Here is a 25,557-nt window from a genome sequence, read left to right as displayed (position 1 = left end):
TAGTGTCGTAGCTCAAAATGAAATTCACACTGTGAAAGTACATTTTTTTTACACGTGCTGTTTACACTGTACAGTAAATGGAGACTACATTATTGGGTAAACATTTATGTGATCGAAGACAACAAAGAAAAAACACTCAGAAAGGTCCAACTGGACTAGCTCCTACTAAACTGACCCTTGCTTATTTTAGCAACAGATCAAATTAGAACTGGTACCTTTCTCTACATGAAACTGTAAAAGGTGGGGGAAAACAGGGGAAGATCATGCTTTAGAAGTGAAATTCAGTGCTATTGCTTCGCTTATGCCTTCTTTGGGGTTTCAGGCGCATTGGTCTTGTCAAGTTTCTCAGCTTTTTCCAGCACAATCTCAATCTATGGAGAGGGAGATACACACACACACAGAATTAGACAGGTATCATGGCCAACAAAAACTTGTTAGGGGTTAGTGGTGGATGAGAAAGATGAGTATTAAAATTTGCACAAACCCCAGTAATAGAAGCAAGGGCACTAACCTTAGCTTTCTCAATCCGACGACCTTTGAGATCCTCCTCCGGGCTGAGTACAGTAGATGTCGTTATTCCTGTTGCATTTCCAAACGATAAGAATCAGTGACAACATACGAAGTACATATACCACCTACTATAACATAAGATATTGAATGCGTCTTACTTTTCTCGATTGCCAATCCTTTTCGCTTCAGAATCTCAGCAATTGTGACAACAGTAGGAATAGCTGGGAGAAAATAACTACAAATATCAGCAAATATTCCGATGAAACAGGATTTCAATTGCCATATAGTCCAAGGTATAAACCATTGATGCATGAATATAGACCAAGACCATGCTTCTTCTACCTTACATATTAAGCCATTGGCAAGCTTAACAGGAAATCTACTAGTGAATTTAAAATGCCAGGCAATTTCATAGTCATCAACTACAAGCATGTCATAATCTTTCCAAAAGAATGATACATATATAAGACAATCTAATTAATTCTCAAAGCAAAACTTGAACAAGATTGCTGTCAGTTATCCTAAGACGAATGCGTTCAGTGTGATATAAACAAGATTGATGATCCAGTTTGATTACAAGAAGATTCAAGTAAAGGATTCAGATTCATTTTGCCTTAGAAAGAGAAGAAGAGCAACGTACAAAATCAAAACAGAAAAGAAAAAGGGTTGAAGACTTTGTACCCATTCCCAAGGCGCAGAGCTCAACCTCATTGTGCTCATTTATGTACCTCTGCAACAAAGCAAAGATTAGATTAGATTAGACAAAACTCCGTAAAGTCCTAAAGAGGAGGATAGATCAAATGAACACAACAAAATCTATCACAACCAAGTTTTTAATTATTAAAGATCCCGTGACATATTCAGGGGAAATGAAAGTATAAGCACCAAGAAACCTAACTCTACATTGCAAAGTAACAGAGAAAGAAACCTTAGTTGGAAATATATCAAACCCATTTCAGAACAAATACAAGAAAGCATAGAAAACCAATAAAAACAAAGAAATCTCAACCTTTCTACCCCAAGAAAACCCAGAAAGTATAAGTTCTTTTACCTTGGAAAGATTGAGATAGAAGATGAAGGGTTTCTTGGTATTGGAGACTTGAATCTTGTTCTTCTGCTTCTTCTTCATCTTCTTCTCTTGGGGGGACTCAGTTTCTGCAGGAGAAGTGATAGAGGGAACCTTGTCATGATGATGAGCAGCAGCAGTAGGAACTAGAGTTAAAGCAACAATATATGGCTTCTCACTGATCTTGATGTTGCCGCCGCTTCCGACGTTATTGGCTTCTTCTTTGGCCTTAGGGCTCTCTGAAACAACTGCTGTAATCGACTCCATTGATTCAGCTCGCTTCTCTCTCTCTCTCTCTCTCTCTCTCTCTCTCTCTCTTTTGGTGAAAATGGCGGGAAAGTTTGTTATTCAGTTAAAGGAGACTTGCTTTGTGAAAATGTGAATTGCGACTGGGACGAGATCTTATAGGGAAATTGCTATGGCAACCTCCAATGAACAACTGACGCGTGTTTAATTGCCGTGCAGATCTTTGGGCTCAAGGAGCAGACCATGTCTCAGGGTATGGACCTCTGTTAATTGGGCTTTGGCAGTTAACTGAGCTTTGCCTGGGCTCGTTGAGGCAGAAAAGACCATGAATCAAATAGCAAAGCTTAATAATAACAGTCATAACTTGAGCTCAATTAGCCCATGAGCCAATTTTCACTTAGTTTGAGCGAGCTTGACTTAAAAAGGCTATGTATTTTACCATCATACTTCACAGTGGTCCAATGTCACTTTCACATTTGAGTTAAGGTGGTGGCAACCTTGTTTTTACCCACTTCAATGCATCATTACCACTTTAGGTTATTACTTTAAGAAGTTTGTCCCTTCAAATTTTGAGCTATATTATCTTGAAACATTTACAAAAGGTTAGTCCAACTTTTCGCCTTTAAGGTCACAATTTAGAAATATCTTCTAAGTTGAAAGGGATACAGCTTTGCTTATCAATTGGGCAAGATTAACTTCCTCTAGTTTGCTTGTAAAAAGGGTTATTTTTATTTTATTTACAAAGCTCTTATAAGTAAATGTCTTGTGAAAATGCTTCAGAATTCACCATTTATTGCATAGTTCTTATTAGAACAGAAATTTGAATAAATTAATAAAAAAGAAGGCAATATGTACTCACATTTGATACACATAACATTTGACACGCATAATGATTCAATGGTGAGTCTTTAGTTGAAGTGAGGGAGAGGAGTGGATGATGATGGAGGAGGTGATGGTCATCAATCATGGCCGTTGGCATGTACAATCTAGGATGTGGGGTGGGGGACCCTTTGAAGATGATCAATCATTGACTTGAAATTGAAGATTAAAAGGCGTGATCCAGGGATATCTGGCTCCCACTTATCATTGTTCTCCCTCTATGTTTATGCTTTGTAAATGGCACCCTTCCTTTTACTCCACTCACTTCCCTTCTCTTCCTCCACCCTCTACCACCTAAAGTCATAGTTTCACAGCTCATCCATGCTCCCCCCTTGGGCTCACCCTGTCTTCCATAATCTTACTTATCTATAATTGCCCCTAATTCCCCTCTTACTATCAACCTTAACTTGGTCATCTCATGCATATAATATACTTTGATGTACCCTTTTAACCCACAAAATCTTTTTCAATGACTAATTATTTCTCCAAAGACTTGTTATTTCAACTAATAAAAACAATCATTTAATTCAATATCATCTTAAAGAAGCAATGTATATACTTATATTCCGAAATTCATAATTTAAATTCAATATCATTTTAAAAAAACAATGTGCATATTTATATTCTGAAATCCATAATTTTTTTTCTAAATTAATAAAAAATGTTGATTATCGTTGTTACAAGATCAATGACTTAATCAAATAGAAAGAAATTTTCAAAGCTTTTAAATATAAAAAAAAAAAAGGAGAAGTTGCTGTATGGCAATTAATTGCTGTTCATATGTAAGCATCAAGGAAAAGATGATCAGCAGCCGCAAATAAATGATCCCACCTGGGATTCTGGGGAGACATAATCATACAAGGAAATTGCAAGAAGCCTCCCAAAGTCTTTAACCAACATACCTAGAGATATCAAATATGTGCATGCAACTAACAAAGAGCTCTCTTAGCCCACAAGCTGTTGAAAGCATACCCTCCACAGCCAAAGTTTGCCCACAAAACCATTCATTACTATAAGCCATATCCAAGTAAGTGGCAGGGGGAACTTGTACTTGTTTTACTTTGAAAAAGAATTACTCTTTAACACTTTATCATAAAAATGCATATTGTATGTGATTGAACAACTGGCTTGTGACTATGAAAACTGACTAACCTCTTTAACAAGGCAAGCCAAACAAGGAGAAGAATGAGGAAATTTTCATGCAAGGGGAAAGATATATATCAGACACATTGGGATTGAAACTAGTAGAGAAAATGGGACAAATTTTTGGTGCCTAACCCAAACCAAGAGCCCCCTTATTCACCAAACTTGTAGGGTATGGGTAAGATGGGAATTGTAAGCTAAAAGGAGTGGGTATCAAATTAATTTAGAGGGTGTTAGGCCTTTATCAAAAGGGTTAAGCAGGAATAATCAAAGATGGGACCTCAATAATTATTTGGATAGAAACACATCTTCTCTTTCAAAACTTTTTGGGTAAGCTATGGACATCTCTCGACATATTTGACAACTCCATGTGTTTATAGCAATTAAACTTCCCAACTAATTTGCTAAAATTATGTTTAAACTATGAATCTTATAAATTGTTTAAGATAATATAAGTACTTTTATTGACAATGTTAGTCATGACTTGCAAGTAAAACAGGAGCTTAATACCCCACCAATAGTTTATGATTTCCCTTTTGTGGGCATGGTTAAATTATAATAATCATAGTGTGATTGTAGAGTATGGCAGCAAATTCAAACATAACATGATTACAAAGTTTGAATAAGTAAAAAAAAATCCCAGACCTTAATACTAAAATTACAAGTCTAATTATTAGGAAAATTTTGGTTATGTTGGACATTAAAACTTAAAAAATTATTATTCAGAGAGTATAAAATTTGGCAAATTAAGCTAACCCAAATTTGGGTGTTGATAATTTGATTTAAATTGTATATAGATTCCATGTGTTGCCAAGGCAAGTAGACATTGAAATGATAAGTTGCAGTGCTTTGTAATAGGGATAACTGGATAAGATTCTCAGTTAAACAATTGTTATCTCACTTTTGAAAGCCTGAGGACTTGCAGAAGAAGTTAAAGGCTCCCACAGAGTTAGCCCTTTAGTAATATTTTAGCTTAGCACCTATATTATAGTCTTGCTGACTACATTTCCTACTATTTGTTTTGGGAAAAATTTTAAATATATATATATATTTATTCCTCACCATATTTTTGGGTTTTTCCATATCAATATATATATATATATATGCAAAATTTGATGGCAAGACACTTATATGTAGTTTTAATGGAGTAATTCTTCAAGTTGTTATTCTAATCAATTGTTTGCATACCTCATTCCTATTTAATTAGAATTGATCCTTCCAATTAATTGCTCCAAAGTCACACTTGGCCAAAATTAGATTCTAATAACTTTAAATTCATCTATGTCTTTCTCTATCAATTTATGTTAGGTCTCTAAAGTTTAAGAAAAATAAAATAAAATTTATACAATGAAAAAAAAAAACTTTACTTGAATCTCATAATCCAACCGATTAAAATGAAATTGACTTATAATCCAATCTTTTCAAATTTTTATAATTTTTCCAACAACATTGTGAAAGGCTTTTACTCTTTAGTTGCAATTGAATAGCAATCTCCTCTTATTTAGGTAGGCTTTGAGTTACTAAACTTGTGTTAATTGATCATGTAGTCAGAGTATTATATAAGTAATTGAATTTAAATGGATGTGTCATTGTCTGAATATTAAATTTCCCTAAGTTGCATTGGTCCATTGTTCCTCAATTGTGACAAAAATAATACCTTAAAGAATGTACCAAAAATAAAGAAAAGAATACTTAAGAACTACTACTCTACAGGGAGTAAATTGTTATTAATGGTAAATTGAGTGAAAAGAAAGAAGAAAGCCAAAATGACAAAAGCCAAAATTTGGGGAAATATCTTTTGGAAAAGATTCCATTATTCCCAATATCAAACCCACCTTTTTTATATTTTTTTTCTTTTTTTTGTCTTTAAATAAAAGATTTATTACCCAAAAAAAGAAAAAGATAAATGAGATAAACGCCGTTAAGTAACACCGTTAACACCGACGAGCCAGCTTACATATATATTATTATATATATAAAGAAAGTAACAGAAACATTCTCAAACAGATGCAAAAGGACGCAGAAAGACAGAAGACACAGCTCGATAAGGCAAAACAGAGAGCCTTCGTTTGTTGATTAGATCAGATAAAAACTGTAAGTAATTTACCACAGTTACCACTCTTCAAAACTTGTGATCTTCGCTTCTTCTTCTTCTTCTTCTTCGTCTTCTTATCCTCCTTCTTGCATCGCATGCACGTGCAAAATGTGAGTTTTAAAGTTCAAATCTTTGCCTTTGAATGTCACTCTTCGAAATAGAAGATGTCTTTTTTTTTTCTCTTTGGTTTCTTTGTTTGATCCGAACTTAGATTTCACTTCTCTTCTTGGTTCTTGAAAGTGGGTGTCTTTCTTTTCTTTGGGGTGTTAGAGTTTGTAGGGGCGTTTTTGGTTTTGTGCTTGGCAGAGAAAAAGAAGTAAAACCAGCATTTGTAGAATACAAAGTCTTTGAATCTTTTTTCCTGTTCTGGTAGCGTTTGATGGCTAAGAAATGTTGGGTTAGTGTTAGATTTGAAATTTAATATCTGTGATGTGAAAAAACAAATTGAATTTTAATGTAAGTTTAGTTTGGTTCAATTTTGGATTTTTCTTCGAAAGCAAGATTTTTTTTATGCATAACATTTTAGATTCTCTTTTTCTCTTGCTTTTCCAGGAATCAAATGGAGGGTCAGTGACCATTGCTGGTATTATTATCTTTTTTGTGGTTCTCTGGAGTGTTAAAGCAGATTGTGAGGCCTTGAAGTGCATATCTGTGTTTCAAATAGATACTACATGAATCCAAACACAAATTTTATCTCTGCTTTTATGTGTATTAGTTTTCATTAGTAAGATTTATAATTAGATGTTACAGTCTAGAGGTGAGACGTGTTGATTCTAGAATTAATTCTGGAATTTTTGAACTTTCCTTGTCTCTAAATTTAAATGATAGTAATATTATTTTGCTCTACCAAAACCAAGTTCTGTATTCTTTTTCTCTGTTTTTTTTTTTTCTTTTGACTTTTGAGCTATGATTGTTGCTTTTTAGGTGTATGATTGAGTTGGTTAATTGGACTCTTATCATAATTATGTGCTTAGCACGCCATTCCTCTGAGTAATATCCCTCTCTTATTCTCAATTATACTTCCTTTTATGTCCTTTGACAACTCCAGGTTTTAAGATGCAAATGATTCTGTTTGTTGCTTCTTTTTCTTAAAGAAATCTTTCCATGCTGGCAGAGCCATTATGTTTGTTTTTTTTTTAATTAGGTATTTTCTATTTGTCATGCTTTCTTTTGCTTAATAGGAATATCTTTGGTAATTGCAAGTACTCCATCATCCATTCATCTTCCACCAAAAAAGTTCTTCAATTCCATTTTGGTGGCTAGTTTTACTACTGTCATAATTGAGCTTAGTTTGTTGAAGAGGAGAAACCATTGGGCGTATGTAGCATGTTTGGGAGTTGATGAGTAAGTATAGTTGAAACTGTCCTGTCAGAGTGCAGGACTTAATTGAGCACTAAGGAAGAGTGATACTGTCATGAATTCTTTCTCTAATTGCTTTCCCCCGATATCATATCTGATGTTCTCTTTGTGTGGCTTTTGAATCACATTTATAGAAATTATGTTATAGCTTTTGTAGATTCTCTGGAATCTATACTATTCCTTCTGATCTGTATTTTTTTGGCAGGATCTCTAGGATGAGATAAATCTTTCTAGAAGCAAATTTATGTACCAGCTGCATCTAAAATGATTGACAGATTGTTTTGAGATAGCATGATTTCTATCAATCTAATGTGATTGAACTTGTTGATTGTTATACGTAAATCAAAATCAAAATGAAGTTACTGATGGCAATATGGATGTTTAATTGATTTGTGCAGTTCAATGGGAGTAGAAGTTACAGACATTTGCATGGACAAGGAACCAGATTGTGTAATAGTTTATTCAAATGGTATTTCACAAGATCCAAATAACATAACATTTCCCAGTCATCATGATGCCTTGGAGTCATATGTGAATGGGGATCCTGAGCTTCAAGACACAGAAGAATGCACTGAAGCAAAAGAATACGAGGTGAAGGAATGCACTACTGAAAACTCAGTTGAGAACAGTGAGGAAGAGCAGAGAGTGCTAAGCTCCAATCTTGAGGCAGGCTTGCCTGAGGAGAAGGTCAAACAAGAAGCAGCCAAAACAAAGAATAATAAGTCAAGAGTATCCAAGCATGTACCAAAACTTGCTGCAATAAATGTTCGAATGAAGCACACTGTTCCACAGCCATTTGCCCTTGCAACTGAAAAGCGTGCTTCATGTGGAACTCGTCCTGCTGTGGCTGAACCTGATGCTGGATCTGGTGTGAACAAAACCTCCAACACGAATGGTGCACATCATCCAAATACAACAAAACAGAATCAGGTAACCTTCCTTATTGAGATTTCTCTATGGGTTGTTTTAATTCACTATTGGCCATCTGTTCTCTTGCTTTAAACTTCATGCTCGTTGCAACTGCATAGTAATAAATTTTACTTAAGCAAATGCTGTTGTACGAGGCACAGGCCTTTCATCAAGTTTTATATTTGTTAGAAGTTGCATAAATTGATAACAATATAGTGACTGATAATATCAACAAATTTTTCTTCCTCTTGAATCTTGATGTATTTGGATATTATGAAAACCTGAAGGAATCACATGGTGCCACAACTAATAGCTTGTAGGTTTTTTTTTTCTTTTTTGAATGAGAAATTCAGAAATGGAAACGTTGATTCCAATAGCGAATATATAACTTAATAAATACTTAACAGGGTATGATAGAATTGATCAAATACAGGCTTAGAAATTTCTTTTTCTTTGTTTCTCCCCCTTATAGTTGCTCATGAAGTCTCTATATGTTTGTCAGCAGCCGCAATTGGTCTTGAGGAAGCCACTGCAACCTAATAACAAGAAACATCCTGATGATGATGAAACTTGTTCTGTTACTTCTACGTATCCTCTTTCTACCTGGAATTAAGTTCAATCATTCCGTTTCTACATTTTTGAAATGCTCCTTTCTGTTTGAATTGATATGCCTCCTGATTTATAGGGTTCTATTCTGTTTAAAAAGCTAGTATCTTGAATGCTTCATATGATCTTCTAATTTATGTCCACGTGTGTTGCGCTTGTAATTGTGAAAAGAAGTTGCTCAATTAACAAAAAAACCTGTCAAATTTGAGCACTAAACCTTAGTTAAATGCAAATCTTTATGGTTATAAAGTTCTAAAAAATCATTTAGATTGCATGCCCTATTCCTGTATTAAGGGACAGGGACACTGCATGCCCATGGCAAAGCATGAAATCATCTCCCTGTCCACAAATCACTGATGTTACCCCTCGACTGTACAAAGCACTGTTGTGTCTTCACAGACTGCTAAGCCCAAGGCAACTGTTGCATCAGCTCCTGTATTTAGATGTTCAGAACGTGCAGAGAAGAGGAAGGAGGTATTGCCTTGACTTCAATATGCTGCATGTGTTTGCCTTGACTTTAGCATGCTACCTGCATCTGCAAAATCTGAAAGGCAAATCCTTGTCTGACTTTGTTGTTTTCTTGTAGTTTTATTCAAAACTAGAAGAGAAACAGCAAGCGCTAGAGGCTGAGAAAACCCAAAGTGAAGCAAGGACTAAGGTATGGCAACTCACCATGCTACCTACATCTCTCACTCGCTCTCATGTCTACCAGTTCAAGTTTACTGTTTGAGGCAGATAATTATAATTCAAAATACGGGTATTTCTATTTTTCCTTTTTGCTTCTTTTCTGATAAAACTTTGAAAATCTTCTAGGAAGAGAGGGAGGCAGCCATCAGGCAATTCAGAAAGAGTTTAACGTTCAAGGCAAACCCAATGCCAAGCTTCTACCATGAGGGACCTCCACCAAAAGTTGAGCTGAAAAAGGTATAGTGTAGATTTTTATTAATCTTTAACGTCATTTGGCCTGGTCAAACAACTAATTCACTATTAAACAGATATCATAAATATTAATTTTCTGATTTATTGTTGATAAGTTACAGCAACTTCTTGGCATGTTTGGTTAAAGTTTGATATGCTGTTTTGAATGAATGCCAGATGCCACCAACTCGTGCAAAGTCTCCAAAGCTAGGTCGAAGGAAGAGCAGTGGTGATGCAGTCAGTTCAAGTCAAGGAGAGAAGGTGAAAGGTGATTCCCATCACAGAAATCGGCACAGTTTGGCTAGTCAAAGAGAAGACACCATTGCCACCATGTTTGGTTCAGCAAACAAAAAGAATCCAAACAATTTCCAGTATGGCCATGCTCCTTTGAAATTCAAAGATGAATCCATGAAAGTGCAAGAGATGAGTGAGTCAGTTTCACCCAAGGTTAATGGCATTACTGACTCAGACATTAATTTCCTGTCTTGAGTTTCTGGTGAGTTTTCTAATTTAAAAGAAGGAAAGGGTTTATTCTCATGTTTTCTTGGGACCGCTCTACAGAATGTGTATTTCGTTACCTTTAAGTTGCAAAGACTTGTTGCTTTTTCGGTATTGTTATTAAGTGTAAATTTCTGTAAGTTATAACATTTTCGTATATATAAAAAGTCCCTGATTTGTTGTAATATTTGACAAAGTCAAGAGACTTCACTTTGCTTCTTTGAACAATTCAATAAATTTGAACATTTTAGATTTCCAACTCTTTGTTATGAGCTCATGAGGAGAGGAGGCACTGACTACTTACTTCCTGTATAATTTTCCATTCTTGTGATCTTTTTGTTTTGCTGCTGTCTCTTACTCACAGTGACAGTGCTGGTGCATATTTTCAAAGTGTATGTCAGCTAAAACAGCCGTCGGACATGACTTGCACTTGCTGCCACATAACCCAGATGGACTCATTGTTTCTATGTGGTGCAGAATTGTAGAAAGCAGAGGTTGTAAGTTGTAATCTTAATAAAAAGTTTTGAACTCACTGAAGATTGTGTACTCGGTTTGTCAGTGTTTTTTTGGTAATGTGTGAGGAGTTATGCTTGTTGCCTCCATTAAGAGATGAAGAATGAATGTAAAGTTGAGGTAGAGGGGCCGTTAAGGGCCGCTTTGTTAGGGTGGAAGTTGTGCTTTTTATGGAATGGAAATCCTTGTGTTGAATAGTTACAGCAAGCCTCATCATGAAAAGGTCTTAAAGAAAAAGAGGAAAAGATGCTTATGGAGCGTAAAGCACATAGTGTTGTGGGTATTCTTTTTTATTTTTTTTTCAGTGATTTAACAGAAAAAGACGACTTTTTGAGATGAACATGCGCCTCATTTGTGGTAACAAATTTTGCTAGTCAAAAAGGATCCTGGCTTTAAATTTTAGCTTAACTTTGAGTCCTGGATTATTTCATGCTTAAATACTATCTGAGTTACTGGGTTTTGCAAGTTTCGAACACCAAATTTGAGAATGTTTCATGAGCTTAATGACGAGCAGCATATTTATTCAGTCATGAATCATATACATGGAACTTAGGGATGCTTTTAATTTAAACATAAATGTCAAAGATAATGCTTTTTACCTTCCATTATAAGGAAAAAGATTTAACAAGCTGTAATTGCATTACAATGTTATGTTAATTAAGAGCAATGAATGTGGGTTACCCAACAAAATACTTTCTGAAGCTGGGTTAAATGCAATTCCTACCTCTCTTTTCTAGCTAGATTTTTCTTCTTTTTCCTCTAACACATCTGCCCTTTCTGTCTCTTAATGTACCACAGTAATTTGACTGATTCATTTATATGGGTATGCTCAAGCACCTAATATATAGTAGCTAATCAATTTAGGTGCCTGAAGTGAGCTTATCGCCATTTGCAGAGATATAGAACTCTTGTCATAGTTTTTTTTTCCCTGGTGCACACTGGTTCTTGATCCTAAACACATGTAAAATGTGATAGATAGATGTCTGCCATTATCTCAAACAAATTTAGTTGTCATATTAATAATTCAAAGTGGATGACTTTTGGTGAAATTAGGAAATGACTTAGTCATATAATAAGTTACATTTAAATATTTAAAAAACACAGTAACATCACTGCATGAAGATTTTCCTTTCTTTTTATTTTTCTTTCAGCTTTGTTTTTCCTCCTAATGCCCTCCTTTGGCTCTGCTAAAGCTTTTAACAGGCCAACCTGTATTTCTTTCCATTTAAGCTTGGAATCACACTATTTGTGGCATATTGCCCTCATTGATGAAGCTTCTCCCACCTCAATCTTCCCCTTTTTCCTCAAGTGGGAAGCAAAAGAGACATCCTTTAAACACCCTTTGTCAAGATGATGATGCAAGTTACCGCTGCCCCCATATTTCTTTAGTTTTCAGCTCACTGTTAAAAGGTAATCCTATAATCATAACACCAATTTCTCCAAGCAATGATCATTCACTCATTTGATAATTCTTGGCTTACCTTGTTCCATCAACCGGCATTCGTTACGACACGTGTACCCTTTTTTTTATGAATTTTATAATTCAGACAGGTAAGTTTGGGAGGGGAGGAGGAGGAGGATTGACAGGTAGAAGAGAGCTTTTGCTAAGTCTTTTGTATCAGATGCTAAAAGAAGCTATTGCTTTGACCCCAATATTTCACCCAATCTTTTCATTTTTTTAAATTCCAACCCCCATTTACAATCTGTAACAATGGCTTTAATTTCATCCACCAAACTTTATAGCATCATTTTCAGTTCTTTTGACATCTCATTTTTCTATTTACAGCGGTGTGTTTGGCAGCGTTCCCCATCAACATGTCCATATCCATTTCATCTCACTATAGATGATTAATCAAACTAATATATATAGTACAAAAGTTGGATTATAAAAAGCCAAATCCCTCCTGTTCTTTGCACTAAAATCTAACAAAATAAAGACTTTCAAGAACTGTAGATCATTGAGTCAAAAAAAACTGTCATACCATGTTGAAGATTTTAATCTCCAACAATGTATTTTCAACTTTCTGTATAAACCAATGACCTTTCCATTTGTTTCTTCAGAGTTATATGGTAAGAGGGTTTTCGACTTTCAAAACCAAACGCAGCCTAGAAAGAAGTTTAAACATCAAAGTTGCAAAACTTGAAATCTGTGTGTAAAGCATGATAGGGGGAAGCTGTAGAAAGCGGGGATTCTAATGTCATCTGACCCACATAAGGAGATACTCATCCTCACGTATATAAGGGCCCATGGGAAAAGCATTGCATGGCCAAATCAATATCAAACAGTCCTCTCTCTCTCTCTCTCTCTCTCTCTCTCACACACACACACACACACTCTCTCTCTCTCTCTTCTCCTTTCTCTCTTTCTTCTTCTCTCTCTTTGAAGTCTTGAACAGTTGAGGGGAATGCTGTCTGGTTCGAGACCGTTCATTTGAAGCTCTAGACTTCATCAGAATGATCTCGGACCAGGCTTCATTCCCCCCAACTTATGGAATATATACAATTCACCCTGGTTGCTATATGTTACGTTCATGAATTATTGATCAGTTAACAAAATCTCAAGAAGCCGTCGCATTTCCTTGATGGTTTCAAGGTGTAAGCATTGAAATTCATTTTTGTTTCCTCACATTACTCTATATATCCTTTTTCTTCTTTTCTGTTGTAGCCTTGGAAGACTCTAGGTTATAGAGAGGATAGAATCCGGCAGAATTCATGAATCTAAGCAGGTATTCATAATGCTGTTATTTGGGTTGAAGCAAATCTTAAAGGGTTTTCCGCTCTTGAATTATGCCTCAAATCTAACTGTGGTATAATTTTCTTATCAAGAATGCTTATAACTATTGGATGGTATACAGGAAAACCCAAGGCTCAAAGAGGAGGCAAACATTCTTCTGAATTCCTAAAGAGATTTGGATTTCCAAGTAATATGCATTTTTGTTTCATTGTCAAATTCAAGTTGATCATTGAGAAGAATTTGTCAATGCAAGCAAGTTGCCATGAAAATAGTATGATATAATTCTAACAAAGGAATGTGCAGCCCACTTGCTTTGATAAGAAAATTAGGACCATGTCAAAACAGGAATGCCCTTTACTAACTTCATTTCACTAGGTGTAGTCTTTGGAAAAATGGCGCATTGTCTCTTTCGTAGTTTAGTTCAAAAATGCACCCCAAGTCTGCCGACCTTTCTCTGTTTCTTACCAAATTCGTTGAAAAAACAGCAGTTTTGTATGGGGCTAGTGTGATTGTGTGAAAACAAGACTGAAAAGAGAAAAACAAGAAAAACAACAGCACAAGAAACAAAAGTTGTGTTTCATCTTTTTGCAGTTGAAAATTTTTTGTTCCAAATTAGCTTTGCTTGTGGAGAGTTGCAAAGAATATAAGCTTCGAGCAGGGGAACTTTTACTTTATTAGTTGCATGAGAGGGAGATATTCTCTCCAGGAGGGGTACCCCATCAAAGTTAAGCTTTGAATTTACTCCTTTTTTTCACCTTAAGACTGCCATCATAACCAGCTCCTTAGTCATTGTCGACCCCTCACCTTTTAATGCCTTGGGTCAGTATCCTAGCCCAATGTGGGTCAGATTTTGTGCATGGAAAAAACCCTCTGCTCCCTCACCATACCAGCCCCATGCTACACCATTTACTGCTCTCTCTCCCAGACTCTGTCCCTCAAAGATCATTTGAGGGCCTTTACTAGACTGAAAATCAAATACTCCTTTGCCTTATTCAATTAGGGGACCATGGAAGGACCAAATTTTCATTAGAAAATTGTCCTATGAGAATGAATTTAATTGGGAAAAAAATGTAAAAACAAACCAGTATTTAACCTGATAAAGCAAGTTGGGGTTCAGCAATAAATACAAAAGCTTCTATGTTTGGTTTTGGCATTAATGAGTAGATGGGGAAATGCTATGCTATGGTTTATCCAGACAAAAATAAAAGATGGTATGCGCCGAATTTACAGATATAAGAATTAAATTATGTTCTTTTTGTTCATCTGAATTGAAATGGAGAATTCTTTTTGGTACTAATTAATGAAATGTATTGACTAACTCCTTTCCAATAATGAAGGATTAACTTGAAAAATCATCCCTTCATTTTGGATGGATCTTTGCAAATTGGAAGTCCATTGTGTGAAAAACCCAAAATGGGGTCAAACAGACAGCTAGCAAATACTTCTATATATATATAATATTATGTTTTCTTCCTCTGGGTTTTACTGGTGGTGGTGTTTTTATCTATAAAGTCATACCATCATTATCTCTCCTTGACTGGAAAAAAAATTAAATTATTGATAAAAAATCATGCAAAAAAAAGTTGATCACATTAATAAGCTGCGAAATTTTGATTTTGTTTCTTTCAGTATACCATTACATACGATTAATCAATTCGAAAAGCATCACGTCGTCCAAATAATCATGATTGAATTTAAATTTTAATTTTAAAACAATCAGAATTCGGTTCTTTTTTAATATCATTTCATAAATTCTATCCTATCATTTTCAGATAATTTTGACTCGATTATCTTTGTCAAACGTAAGATTTCAAAATGTGCATAATCTTGACTAAAAGAAACATAGTTACAAATTGTCTCTTGTGAAATTGCTTGGCACACAAAATTGGAATTTTCATTTTAGTGTTAATGAAGGAAGAAGAAAAGCAAACGGATATCAAATTGTAAACCAGACAAATCTAACTTTAGCCTTTTCATAGATTTTGCCATAAAAAACACACACACGTCAAATTATTTTTTCCCGTACAATCATGTAAGAAATGACTATGGTATGGTTATGCAATGATACGATTAGCAAACATATGTAAACAATGTACTTGTAAATTTGTAATAATCCATGGAACAGTAGTCAAAAGATAAGAGAGACATCTTGAGTATGTATGATAGGAAAAGTGATTCCTATGCTCGATAAAGTCACATAGTGATTTTTTCTTCTTTTCTTCCTTTTTTTTTATAAAAACAAAAAACAAAATAGAAGATGAGGAGGATTCCCAAAGAGCACTTTCGGGTGACTTGACCCATTTGAAATTTTGTTAAAAAGCATTCAAAATACTTGGAAAAAAAAAAAAAGAAAGAAAGAAAGAGAGAAAGAGAGATTTTGTTGGGCATAACAATCACTATGTTTTTTTGGAAACATAAAGTTGTTATATCTCAAAAATCCCCACCTTTTCCCATAAAACTAGTCAAGAAGACAATGTTGTAATTGGAAGTCATTAGTTCCAATTCACCTAATTGGAATTGCTATGCCTTTTGTTTCTTCCTTTTCTGCTTTCTTTCTTCGGGAAGGGTGTATGCAATGTGCTTTGATGTTAATTACTCGAGTTTTTGCATTTTCCGTTCTCATACATATATTGTCAAATAAAATAAAATGACTGTAATGAATAATTTATACATATTTTTAATCATTCATCATTGAGTGATTATATCGAAAAAATAAATTAACCATCGAATGAAAATCTTAATCATATGTTTTTTTTGAAGATTATGTCCTATAAATGTGAGTCATAATTAACTATATTGGGTGAAAACCAAAACATGGAAAACAAACTAACAATATATTATGTATTCACCATTTCGGAGCACGAGATAATGAACAGAGTCCAATATACTTGGATGGACTTTTAATTCTTTAAGGACAGACCCTTTGTGTTTTTGGTCAGACTAAATAATTGTCACTTTGCTGCGCATAAAAGGACATGGAGAACTGTGGACTTGGACTCCGATGGTTCCAATATTCCTCTTCTTTTGGGCCTGATATTGGGTTACACGAGTGTTTTTTGGTTGAACACTGGCATCCCAATTATAACAAATAAACACCAAAGCCTTTGATTCCTTGGCTTAAGCTGTAGGAACGGACATGGCTGTAAGCGAGGAAAAAGAAAATGCTTGTGAAAAGTCCAGTCAACTCTATTTACAACGAGGCTGGTTCTTAAATATATGAAACTCACTGTGGTTGGTGAGTGGCGCCTTCTTGTTCAGTATGCAACCTTTTTGGTTGGGATGTACATAATTTGATGGCGTTCTAGATGAATCCTAACCTCACCGAACAAGTTGAACAATTTCTCAAAACTGTGCTCTGCTAGAGGTGGATGTCGCTGCCCGCGTTGCTCGGGCTCGCGACCGGCTTCCCTCATCAACGACGATTTTGTTGGACCAATATCTTCCTTTACCTACTGTCCTGTTTCTGGTTGATCTGGAACGCACCGTCGACCGGGTCCCTATGTTGCAGCATCGGGGTCGCTTTCACTGTCATCTCCGCTTTCTTTCTCTGCCGCATGATTTGGTATTTCGTTATTACTTTAAAGAGACGTTGGTTTTGATGTTGTCCGCATGCATGATTTGGTGTAACGTTAAAGAAGAAGCTCTTGTTGCTGTGAGGTTAGTATTATTTACATTATGTTTTCTTTTAGTTTTGTTTCCTTCCTCTTTGGCTTTTACTTGCAATGGTGTTCAAAACTTTAAAAGCCAACCAGCAGTTTACAGGCCATTTTCAATGCCGAATACAGATAGAGAAATGCAACAAGCTAGCTGCCAAACCACATAATTATGATTGGTTTGAGGTTTTAATTTTATTAAGTCGTTGACGTAATTCTCTTCTAATATCACGTTATATCCTTCACTAGTTTTTTTCATATTCACATTAATCATTTTAATTTATATAAAAGAATCGTCAATTTAACATCTTCCAACTCAAAATATGATATTCATAAGAGCTGATTCAGGATAATAGTATTTAATATTAATAATACTATAAATTGTAAGATGATTTTAATAAATAAAATGAACACACACGTTTGGGATTTCTTATAACTAGGTGTATGATGTGATTAGATATTTACTTGAAGTTTTCTTCAGGCATATGCTTTGTTCCTAATTTTTAATTAAAGTGTCACATATTTACTTTACAAAATGAAATGAGAACTGGCAATTTACATGCAGGTCTAATCCCTAAACAAGTAAATATTAGGTACAAATTTTAGCCATAAATTAATCTCTAAGATTATTTTTTTGGATAATAATCTCTAAGATTATCAATCCTGTATAAATGGAAATATATATAACTCCATTGGGCCAACCACGGTGGAACGATTTTTAGGCCCAATTCAAGGAAAGTCCGAGTAACACGCAGCGGCAAAGTGAATCCCCATACAGGAACAAACAAAAGGAAAAAAACAATCATAGCTTAGCTAAAGAGGTAAATTTATGGTCTCTTTTTCTTTTTTTTTTAGAATAAATATTTTTACTCAAATAAAAAAAAAATTTGTCATTCTTCAAAGAATGATGGCGTGAGTTTAGGTGTTATTGTTAAGCATAAAGAAATTAAAAATGTATTGTGGTTGAAATGGTAAACTCAAGATATGTACTTAAACTCAAGAGGTGGACTTTCTTGTTTTTTAGGTAAAAATAATTATGATTTATAAAAAATGATTGAAAAGTCCCTCAAACCACATAATTTATAATAATGTTACTAAAAGTTAATTGGCCTTTTGGCTAAGGTCAAGTACACAATTGAGGATTTTAAATGTAAATCTGATGATAACTTGTCAAATATTTAGCTCCGACAAAACACCATAAAGGAAAAAAATAAATGATAAAATAAATCCTTTTTTTTCCTTGCCAAAAAAGAAAGTAAAAATATTTTTTCGGTAATTTATCAACGTTAGCACGTGGAGAATTGTGATCGGCGATGGCACCCTAGACCTCGGCCAGCCGAACCATCAATCTGATTTAAAAATGACACTGGAGCAGAACAGAAGAATCTCTCCAGCCTCCAGCAGAAACCAAAACTACTCCTTAAAAAAATCTTATCCCAAACCGAAATCCACCTCAACCGCATCGTCCCAATCCCACTCTCACACCCTCCCGTACACGCCACCCCCAACAAAACCCCTCTGCACTTTCCGTAACGCGCCTCAACTCACGTTACCATACCTATCAACGGCCTTCACACCGCCACGTCATATCTACGCTGTTCCAATCAACCGCCAACCCCCGCTCAAAATAAATCAAAATAAAATAGACAAAACACGTTCCTAATTTTCTCCTCTTCCCCGAAGCAATGCTCTCCCCTGGATCTCCCGTTGAGGTAGATCCATGTCCGTTATCTCGCCGATAAAGAAAAACACCCCCTAAAATTGTTTTATTTTCTCGCGATAAAATGGACGAGACGTTCTTCGATCTAATGGAGTTCTTGAAGAAACCTACGATTACCGAAACATTCGTCGACATTTTGCTATGCGCAGTGCCGATATGGCTAGCCGTGATGATCGGGCTCGTGATCGGCTGGGCTTGGCGTCCTAGGTGGACCAGCTTGGTTTTTCTTGGTCTCCGGTCTAAGTTCCGGTTCATCTGGACCGCCCCTCCCGGGTTCGGAGCTCGCCGACTCTGGCTCGCCTTCACCGCCCTTTCCGCTTTGCCTGTTTGCCGCACGATTTTCTCGAACTTTATTAAAGGGAGATCCAAGAAATCAACTGCTTCGGCTTCTAATTCTGCCGTTCCGCTGCCACGGCCATCGTCGCCTGTGGCGAGGATTTCGCAGGAAGGAGCTGCTGATGCTGTAAGGTTAGTATTAGTACACTTATTTAGTTTTTTTTTTTTGTATTTATGTAATTATAAAAATTCTATATTTTGTTCCAATTTTTTTTATTATCGTTGAAGAATTTTGGATGAATCTCTGCATATTTGGTGGATCGTCCGTTTCTTTAATTTCATATGATTTGCTTTAAGGTAAATATGAATTATGCTTTCTAATTAAGCTTAAATTTGACCTAATTATGAAAATGGGGCTATGAGAAAATTTTTGATACATTGAACTGGAAGCGAGGTTTAAGGTTATTAACTTCAAAGCATTATGGTCATTAATATGGGGGGCCTTTGTAATTACCATCATTGTGAGTTATATAAGAGAAGAATATGTATATTTGATATGGTTAGGAATCAGGATAGGTTTTTTTTTTTTATACATTTTGCAGAAGATATTGACTTGCTGTACGTCAGGAGATACTTTTCTTAAACCTTTTCTTTAGTTGTTAAAGGAACTGTTTTTCCCTTAAAACTTACTCTAATGCAGGTAATTTATGGTTCAAGTTACAAATGCAAAATTGATCTTGACACTTAGCTAGTCGATAGTTAAGTATGGATTAGCCCTTCCAAGTTTGGGGCTCTATAAGTGAGTTTTATGAGAATTCCTATCTAATATGTGTCAATATTTAGTACGCAGTTTAATATTTAGCATGCCTCAAAGGTGTTTGCATGAAATTCATCAATATTCAGGACAGAGTTCAAAAATGGTGATAGAAGTGCTCAAGTCTTATGTTAAATATTTTAGCATCATCCTTAAGATATAGGGAAGAGAGCAACTAAGACTTTTGAGGAAATAGTTTGAAAAAAAAAAGCGTATATATGATTTGAAATATACCACATGAAGTTATTTGATGGAATTGGTATGGAAGCCCAGAGAATTATTTGAACAAATTTGCTAGATACCCATGGTTAAGGTCAAAAGAATTGAATTATTGTAGAAAACATGTTTCATTACTTTGCTACAGCAGGATTTAACGTAGAAATCTTAGGTACATTTATGGGTCCATTGAGAATCTATCTTGCCAGTGTTTTAGAACTTAGGACTGGGCTCGCATTCAGTAAATCTGTATTGACAGATGATGCCTACCATATTTCTCTGTAGTTCTTTCTTGATAAGCTTTTAATATCCAAAAAAGCTGTTGTCACATTTCATTTGTAGAGCTTGTTTGGTGAAAAGAAAATATCCTAAATGGTTATAGCTACAAGCAGTGAGTGATTTGATATAAGTTACTAACCAGTTTTGACTACATACTTTAGAGTTTTTCCCCCTTGCCTGTTATTTTGCTAGTGCTTGCGTATTTGACTATTATCAAATGGAATTTCCATTCAAACTCTCTATCTCTGCATCTTCCTCTTCCTTATCTGCTGAGTCAAGGTAAGGTGAATTTCATGGATGCTTTTAAATTTTGGTTGTAATTCTCTGGTTATTTTTGTATGTTCCAGAATTTGTTTTTTTCTTTTTAAATTTAACTCATATTCATTGTTGCAGTACTTGTAACCTTGTTATGTTACTACTGGCAAGGTTAATGCTGTTTCATGCATGAGTGTATTTATGATTTATACTTATTCCTTTACAGCCTCAGCAGTCAAGATGAAGAAGGAGAGCAGGATATTGTCACAGAGAATGACTTAGCGCACCTCTTACATTTATTTGAAGGGAAGGATAGGGAGATGGAATGGCAAAGTATGATGGAAAGGACTACCCCAAATTTGTCTTACCAAGCATGGCGGCTTGAGCCTGAGGTAGGTTTCTGATTTATTTATGTTCTTCCACTATAATAAAATGTGCCCATGAAAACTTGTAGGATCTATCTTACTCTGTTAAGTCAAAATTGCCGCATACAACATTATAGTTTTATAAAGAAATTTGCTGATTTTTTTTTTTCTTTATTATCTCTCTAAGAGAGAAAGAAGGTTGGGTGGAATTTGGGAGATCCACTGCAGTTTGCTTTCCTATGATATTGAATGCTTTCCAACTTTCTTCTGGAAGTTTCTTCTTTGTGGTATTATGTACTGCATTTCCTGAGATCTTATGGGCATCATATTCCGTTAGTCACTTAGCATTTGACTATTGGCTGAACTTAAGCTATTGTTATTTATCAAAAAATTTTCAGGTTATTAGTTCCAAGGATACAAAATGCCAGATGGCTTACATGTTACTTTACCATTTCTGTTTTTTGTTTGTGTTAGATGGAGTTCCATGTATTATCATACATTATATGAAACCTGATGGTTGCATAGACCACAGCATTTATTGCTACCTGATGGTGGTTTTGTTTACCAGAGTGGCCCTGCAGTCTTACGTAGTAGAACTGTCTTTGAGGATGCAACTCCAGAGGTGGTTAGGGATTTCTTCTGGGATGATGAGTTTCGACCGAAGTGGGATCCTATGCTTGCATATGTCAAAATTTTGAAGGAGTGCCCTCATACAGGGACAATGGTTGTTCACTGGATAAAAAAGGTGGATGGAATGAATGGTTCATATAAATTTGTTTAATGATGTTTTGGTGCCATAAGTTTTAAGCACATATCTTTTTCCAGACTATACATGGTCTTGCATAACTTGACTTATTTCTATCTTTTGGCAGTTCCCCTTTTTCTGCAGTGACCGAGAATACATAATTGGTCGAAGAATATGGGACGCTGGAAAGACTTACTATTGTGTGACAAAGGTACAGGTTATGATGTTATGGTGTTTAGTTTGATCTGTTAACTTTCAGTAAATCTATACTCCTTATGGAGTTGCTGTGAGGGGACCTCGTGGTATTACTACATAAAGTGGGGTTGGAGCAGGCAGGGTGTGGGGGGTGGAGACTAGGAGTGGTAGGTTCGATTGCTGTAAAGTTTAAGATGATTGGAATTTCCATAGTGGTAGAAAGCATGACTAACGATTTGTTATGACAATAAGTAAACCTACCTAGACTAATTTTTATGTAGTATTCTTTCTGGATCTCTTTGTGTTTTGCATAATCTCATGCATTCTTCTAGCATGCTTCTGAAGATGCTCGAATGGCCTGTCTCTTGAGCCTGTTCAATGTCACATGTGTGTTTGTATTTGATGGTTTAAATTCTGGATTAAGTAAATTATTATATCTAATGCGGTGTGTTTTTTGGCATGAGGGTAATAAAAACATTAACATTCAAGCTATAATGTTCCAGGGGGTGCCATACCCTGGTTTGCAGAAGCGCGACAAGCCAAGGCGTGTGGAGCTTTACTTCTCGAGTTGGGTTATCAGGGCTGGTAAGTGTTAATCAGTCAACCCTTTGATTCTAGCGGCATTATTTGGGACATTGTAATTGACAGTCACATCATTGTTATCTAACTTGTGATGCAGTGGAGTCCCGAAAAGGAGATGGACAGCATTCTGCGTGTGAGGTTACTCTTGTCCATTATGAAGACATGGGGATCCCAAAAGATGTGGCAAGATTAGGTCTTCGTCATGGAATGTGGGGAGCTTTAAAGAAATTGCACTCTGGCCTGAGGGCATACCAGAATGCAAGGAAAACAGACACTTCCCTGTCTAGAAGCGCACAGATGGCTAGAATTACCACAAAAATTTCTTCTGATGAGATCATGGATTCTCTTTGTCCCATTTCGGGGGAAGATGAAAAAGATCAAACTGTGGTTATTAGGAGGCAGAATGATAATGGGCTAGATTGGAAGTGGATCGTTGTGGGTGGAACTGTGGCCCTAGTTTTTGGACTTCACTCGGGTGTAATTGGGAAGGCATTGTTACTTGGAGCAGGGCAGAGAATTGCCCGACGGTGAGAGTTTCCAGTGAGGACATTGTATTCGTATCTGGTTTTTGAGGATTCCATAACAATTTATTAACATAATGCATCAATTCTTATTAATTTAGATAACTTATGTACTGTTTTTATTTACCGTGGTCATACATTAAAGTAGATGTATTTCTGTTTTTCCAGCCAACCTTGTTATTCCTTGTAATGGAATATGTTTGTAATTCCACTTGGTAAAAACCATTCAAGTCGTTGCAGATCAGAAGATGACGTCAAAAAAATGCCGAGTCCTTCTCAACCGACCAAATATGATCGGGTAACAAATGGCCAGCAAAGGACTTCACATGCTTATCACTCTAAAGCTCCCAAGCTGCAGCTTGTGATTCAAAGATTGCGAGATTCCGACATGCTCTTATTTCCATGTCGGTTGACGTGTTCACCTGGCCCTAGGTTGCTACTGTCATCTGCAATAGTAAGGGTTCCAACGTCCTAGCCTCTATGTGCGAATTAATGAACTTGCTGAATTGCTGCACCTTTTAATCTTGCACTATTTACTCAGAAGATAGAAAGAACCCCATTGGAATGATAAAAGGGGTTGTCTTCGTTTGTGGTAGGGTCTAGATGCTTGGAATCCTCGTGCCGACCTACAGCATGGTGGACCAAAGTTGCCGAAGTTGGCTTTGTTCTACTTGACGCAGGAGCTGGGCCATGCCATTTGAAAAGGGTATGAGTCCAAATTTTTGGATACTTCACAAAAAGCTCAGCTCAACACGGTATTTTGCTGTCAATTTGCCCAATGACAAGACATCTTCTGAAGCAAAGATATCATCAAATTTTGAATGATAGAGGTCTTAGGTTGCTACTGTCGTCTGCAATGTACCCATGTTTTAAAGAAAACATTAAGGTTTGATCTTTATTGTTTAATTAAGAGGGGTCTGGCCTTGTATTGAGCAAGGTTAAATTATTCATGCTATCATAAACATTCATTTGCAGCATTGATTTTGCAAATCTTTCTCAGTTTCTCTGCCTCTCTTGACACTTCGAAAGGCCAATTAATATCAACCCAAAGACATTGATTTACTGCCTTTTTTTTATGATTGACTATTAGGTATTATTCAAAGAGACATTAAATGGGATGGTTGAGATGAGACCACCCCATCAGCCAACACTGTTTGATTGCACAGCCATGTTTAACCTTGGGTTGTCATCGCCACTACGCGTTTTTCCTAATTCCTGCTCCCTTGAAAGCATCAGTTATAGTGCTGGTTTGACCAATACCCTCCACCATAAATGAAGCTAAAAGAGTTTTTTTAACAAGTTGATCTCAAAATTTCAAGCTCCATCTAATTCTTTAGAAAACATTTTCATGGTGGTCTGTTTTAACTAAACAAAGAACTCACTTACATGAACAAATTCGGATGACTTGAATCCGTGCTCTAATGAATAGAAAATTCCAAAGTGAAGCATGTTTACTTGACATTTCAACTAGTAGGCTATGGTTTTAAATTAGCTTGGCTGCAAGTTACAACTAATCTTACACTAAGTAATTAAATGGGATCTTAATTTTAACCATGAATAACAATGATTGCTACTTTTCATAGGCTGTGCGTGAACTACCTAAGCACTATCAAGGTCGATGGTCACAATCATTGGAAACCTTCAAAAACAACCAATCTTTATAGAACCTTTATGGTGACAGAAACCTGTGTTGTGGATCATTTTGCAACTTCAGAAATGCATGGTCCCTATGCCTCATGTCATGTCTCAGTGGATAGACAAAGCTTTGACAGTGACCATCCCACTTTCTTACCTTCTAGCTAGTGGTGTTGAGATGGTCCAGACTCTTAAGGCTGGTGGTGGATATAGGACCGCAAACTCCAGATCCCTTAACTCCATTATCTTGTAATGAAATTTATTGGGACTCCCCTCTTGGTTGAACAATCTGAATATCAACATCATTCATATTATCAAATTACTTTATTATCTGTTCTCACATACTTCACACACACACATATATATATATAAACAGGTCACATAGATATGACTATGAATATATATATACATATATATGAAGATTTTATTAATTTATTATAACGTATTATGTTTCATATGTATATCGTATGAAATTTAGAGATGAAATTAAATGATATATATTGATTAGCATGTGAAAAACAAAGTAAATATGGTCTTTTTATATATGCATATGCAGCCATACGAACACATGATGTAGTCCTATGAAGAATCATAGAAAACCAAAAGACAATTCATTATTATATATACATGTGTTTTACATGCTGATAACGACAATAGAATGCTTGTACTCTTTCATGCATAAATATTTTTCAAGACTATAATTATCTTCTTTACTACTCTTGCTAGTCAGCACATCCCCACACTCAATTAATGAGAATCAAAGGGTGAAAGCAGTTGTGCTCATCTACTTCTTAAGATATCGTCTGAAAAATCCAGTTCTTATGT

The 25,557-nt window shown here is 35.7% G+C and overlaps 3 protein-coding genes across 10 annotated transcripts; 2 read left to right on the top strand and 1 right to left on the bottom strand.

Annotated features, from left to right (window-relative positions):
• Positions 1 to 12: 12 nt before the first annotated feature.
• Positions 13 to 1,928, bottom strand: LOC18603135 (uncharacterized protein At2g34160-like). 2 transcript variants are annotated; one of them, XM_088805636.1, is made up of 6 exons: positions 1,756 to 1,928; positions 1,562 to 1,665; positions 1,192 to 1,240; positions 669 to 731; positions 512 to 579; positions 13 to 371 (listed from the first exon to the last, which is right to left on the bottom strand). In XM_088805636.1, the coding sequence occupies exons 1-6, from the start codon at positions 1,841 to 1,843 to the stop codon at positions 300 to 302; spliced, it is 444 nt and encodes a 147-aa protein (XP_088661762.1). In that variant the 5' UTR covers positions 1,844 to 1,928; the 3' UTR covers positions 13 to 299. The 2 variants fall into 2 exon arrangements, with proteins under 2 accessions (XP_088661762.1, XP_017975535.1); XM_018120046.2 differs by having other exon boundaries at positions 1,562 to 1,928.
• A 3,900-nt stretch (positions 1,929 to 5,828) lies between these two features.
• Positions 5,829 to 10,941, top strand: LOC18603134 (protein WVD2-like 3). Of its 7 annotated transcripts, none has more exons than XM_007034933.3 (8): positions 5,840 to 5,938; positions 6,492 to 6,522; positions 7,697 to 8,228; positions 8,710 to 8,795; positions 9,194 to 9,287; positions 9,400 to 9,471; positions 9,627 to 9,737; positions 9,909 to 10,941. In XM_007034933.3, the coding sequence occupies exons 3-8, from the start codon at positions 7,701 to 7,703 to the stop codon at positions 10,218 to 10,220; spliced, it is 1,203 nt and encodes a 400-aa protein (XP_007034995.3). In that variant the 5' UTR covers positions 5,840 to 5,938; positions 6,492 to 6,522; positions 7,697 to 7,700; the 3' UTR covers positions 10,221 to 10,941. The 7 variants fall into 7 exon arrangements, with proteins under 7 accessions (XP_007034998.3, XP_007034995.3, XP_017975531.2 ...); XM_018120042.2 differs by having other exon boundaries at positions 6,492 to 6,567; XM_007034932.3 differs by lacking the exon at positions 5,840 to 5,938 and adding an exon at positions 5,947 to 6,049.
• A 7,844-nt stretch (positions 10,942 to 18,785) lies between these two features.
• LOC18603133 (uncharacterized) lies at positions 18,786 to 23,219 on the top strand. The gene is made up of 6 exons (XM_007034927.3): positions 18,786 to 19,317; positions 20,916 to 21,081; positions 21,623 to 21,799; positions 21,927 to 22,010; positions 22,498 to 22,579; positions 22,674 to 23,219. The coding sequence occupies exons 1-6, from the start codon at positions 18,914 to 18,916 to the stop codon at positions 23,105 to 23,107; spliced, it is 1,347 nt and encodes a 448-aa protein (XP_007034989.3). The 5' UTR covers positions 18,786 to 18,913; the 3' UTR covers positions 23,108 to 23,219.
• The last annotated feature ends 2,338 nt before the right edge of the window (positions 23,220 to 25,557 follow it).

This window comes from Theobroma cacao, chromosome 4 (genome assembly GCF_053813885.1).
Source record: "Theobroma cacao isolate CCN51 chromosome 4, ASM5381388v1, whole genome shotgun sequence".
Classification (NCBI taxonomy): Eukaryota; Viridiplantae; Streptophyta; class Magnoliopsida; order Malvales; family Malvaceae; genus Theobroma; species Theobroma cacao.
This window is presented reverse-complemented; position numbering and strand designations above follow the sequence as displayed.

Coding starts and splice junctions, on each gene's coding strand:
- LOC18603135 (XM_018120046.2), bottom strand. CDS start 1,843: ATGGAGTCGATTACAGCAGTTGTTTCAGAGAGCCCTAAGGCCAAAGAA. Junction 1,241..1,561: donor TCTATCTCAATCTTTCCAAG/GTAAAAGAACTT, acceptor GCTTTGTTGCAG/AGGTACATAAATGAGCACAA. Junction 372..511: donor GTCGGATTGAGAAAGCTAAG/GTTAGTGCCCTT, acceptor CCCTCTCCATAG/ATTGAGATTGTGCTGGAAAA.
- LOC18603133 (XM_007034927.3), top strand. CDS start 18,914: ATGGACGAGACGTTCTTCGATCTAATGGAGTTCTTGAAGAAACCTACG. Junction 21,800..21,926: donor TTGTTCACTGGATAAAAAAG/GTGGATGGAATG, acceptor ATCTTTTGGCAG/TTCCCCTTTTTCTGCAGTGA. Junction 22,580..22,673: donor GAGTTGGGTTATCAGGGCTG/GTAAGTGTTAAT, acceptor CTTGTGATGCAG/TGGAGTCCCGAAAAGGAGAT.
- LOC18603134 (XM_007034936.3), top strand. CDS start 7,701: ATGGGAGTAGAAGTTACAGACATTTGCATGGACAAGGAACCAGATTGT. Junction 8,229..8,709: donor ATACAACAAAACAGAATCAG/GTAACCTTCCTT, acceptor TATGTTTGTCAG/CAGCCGCAATTGGTCTTGAG. Junction 9,738..9,908: donor CAAAAGTTGAGCTGAAAAAG/GTATAGTGTAGA, acceptor AATGAATGCCAG/ATGCCACCAACTCGTGCAAA.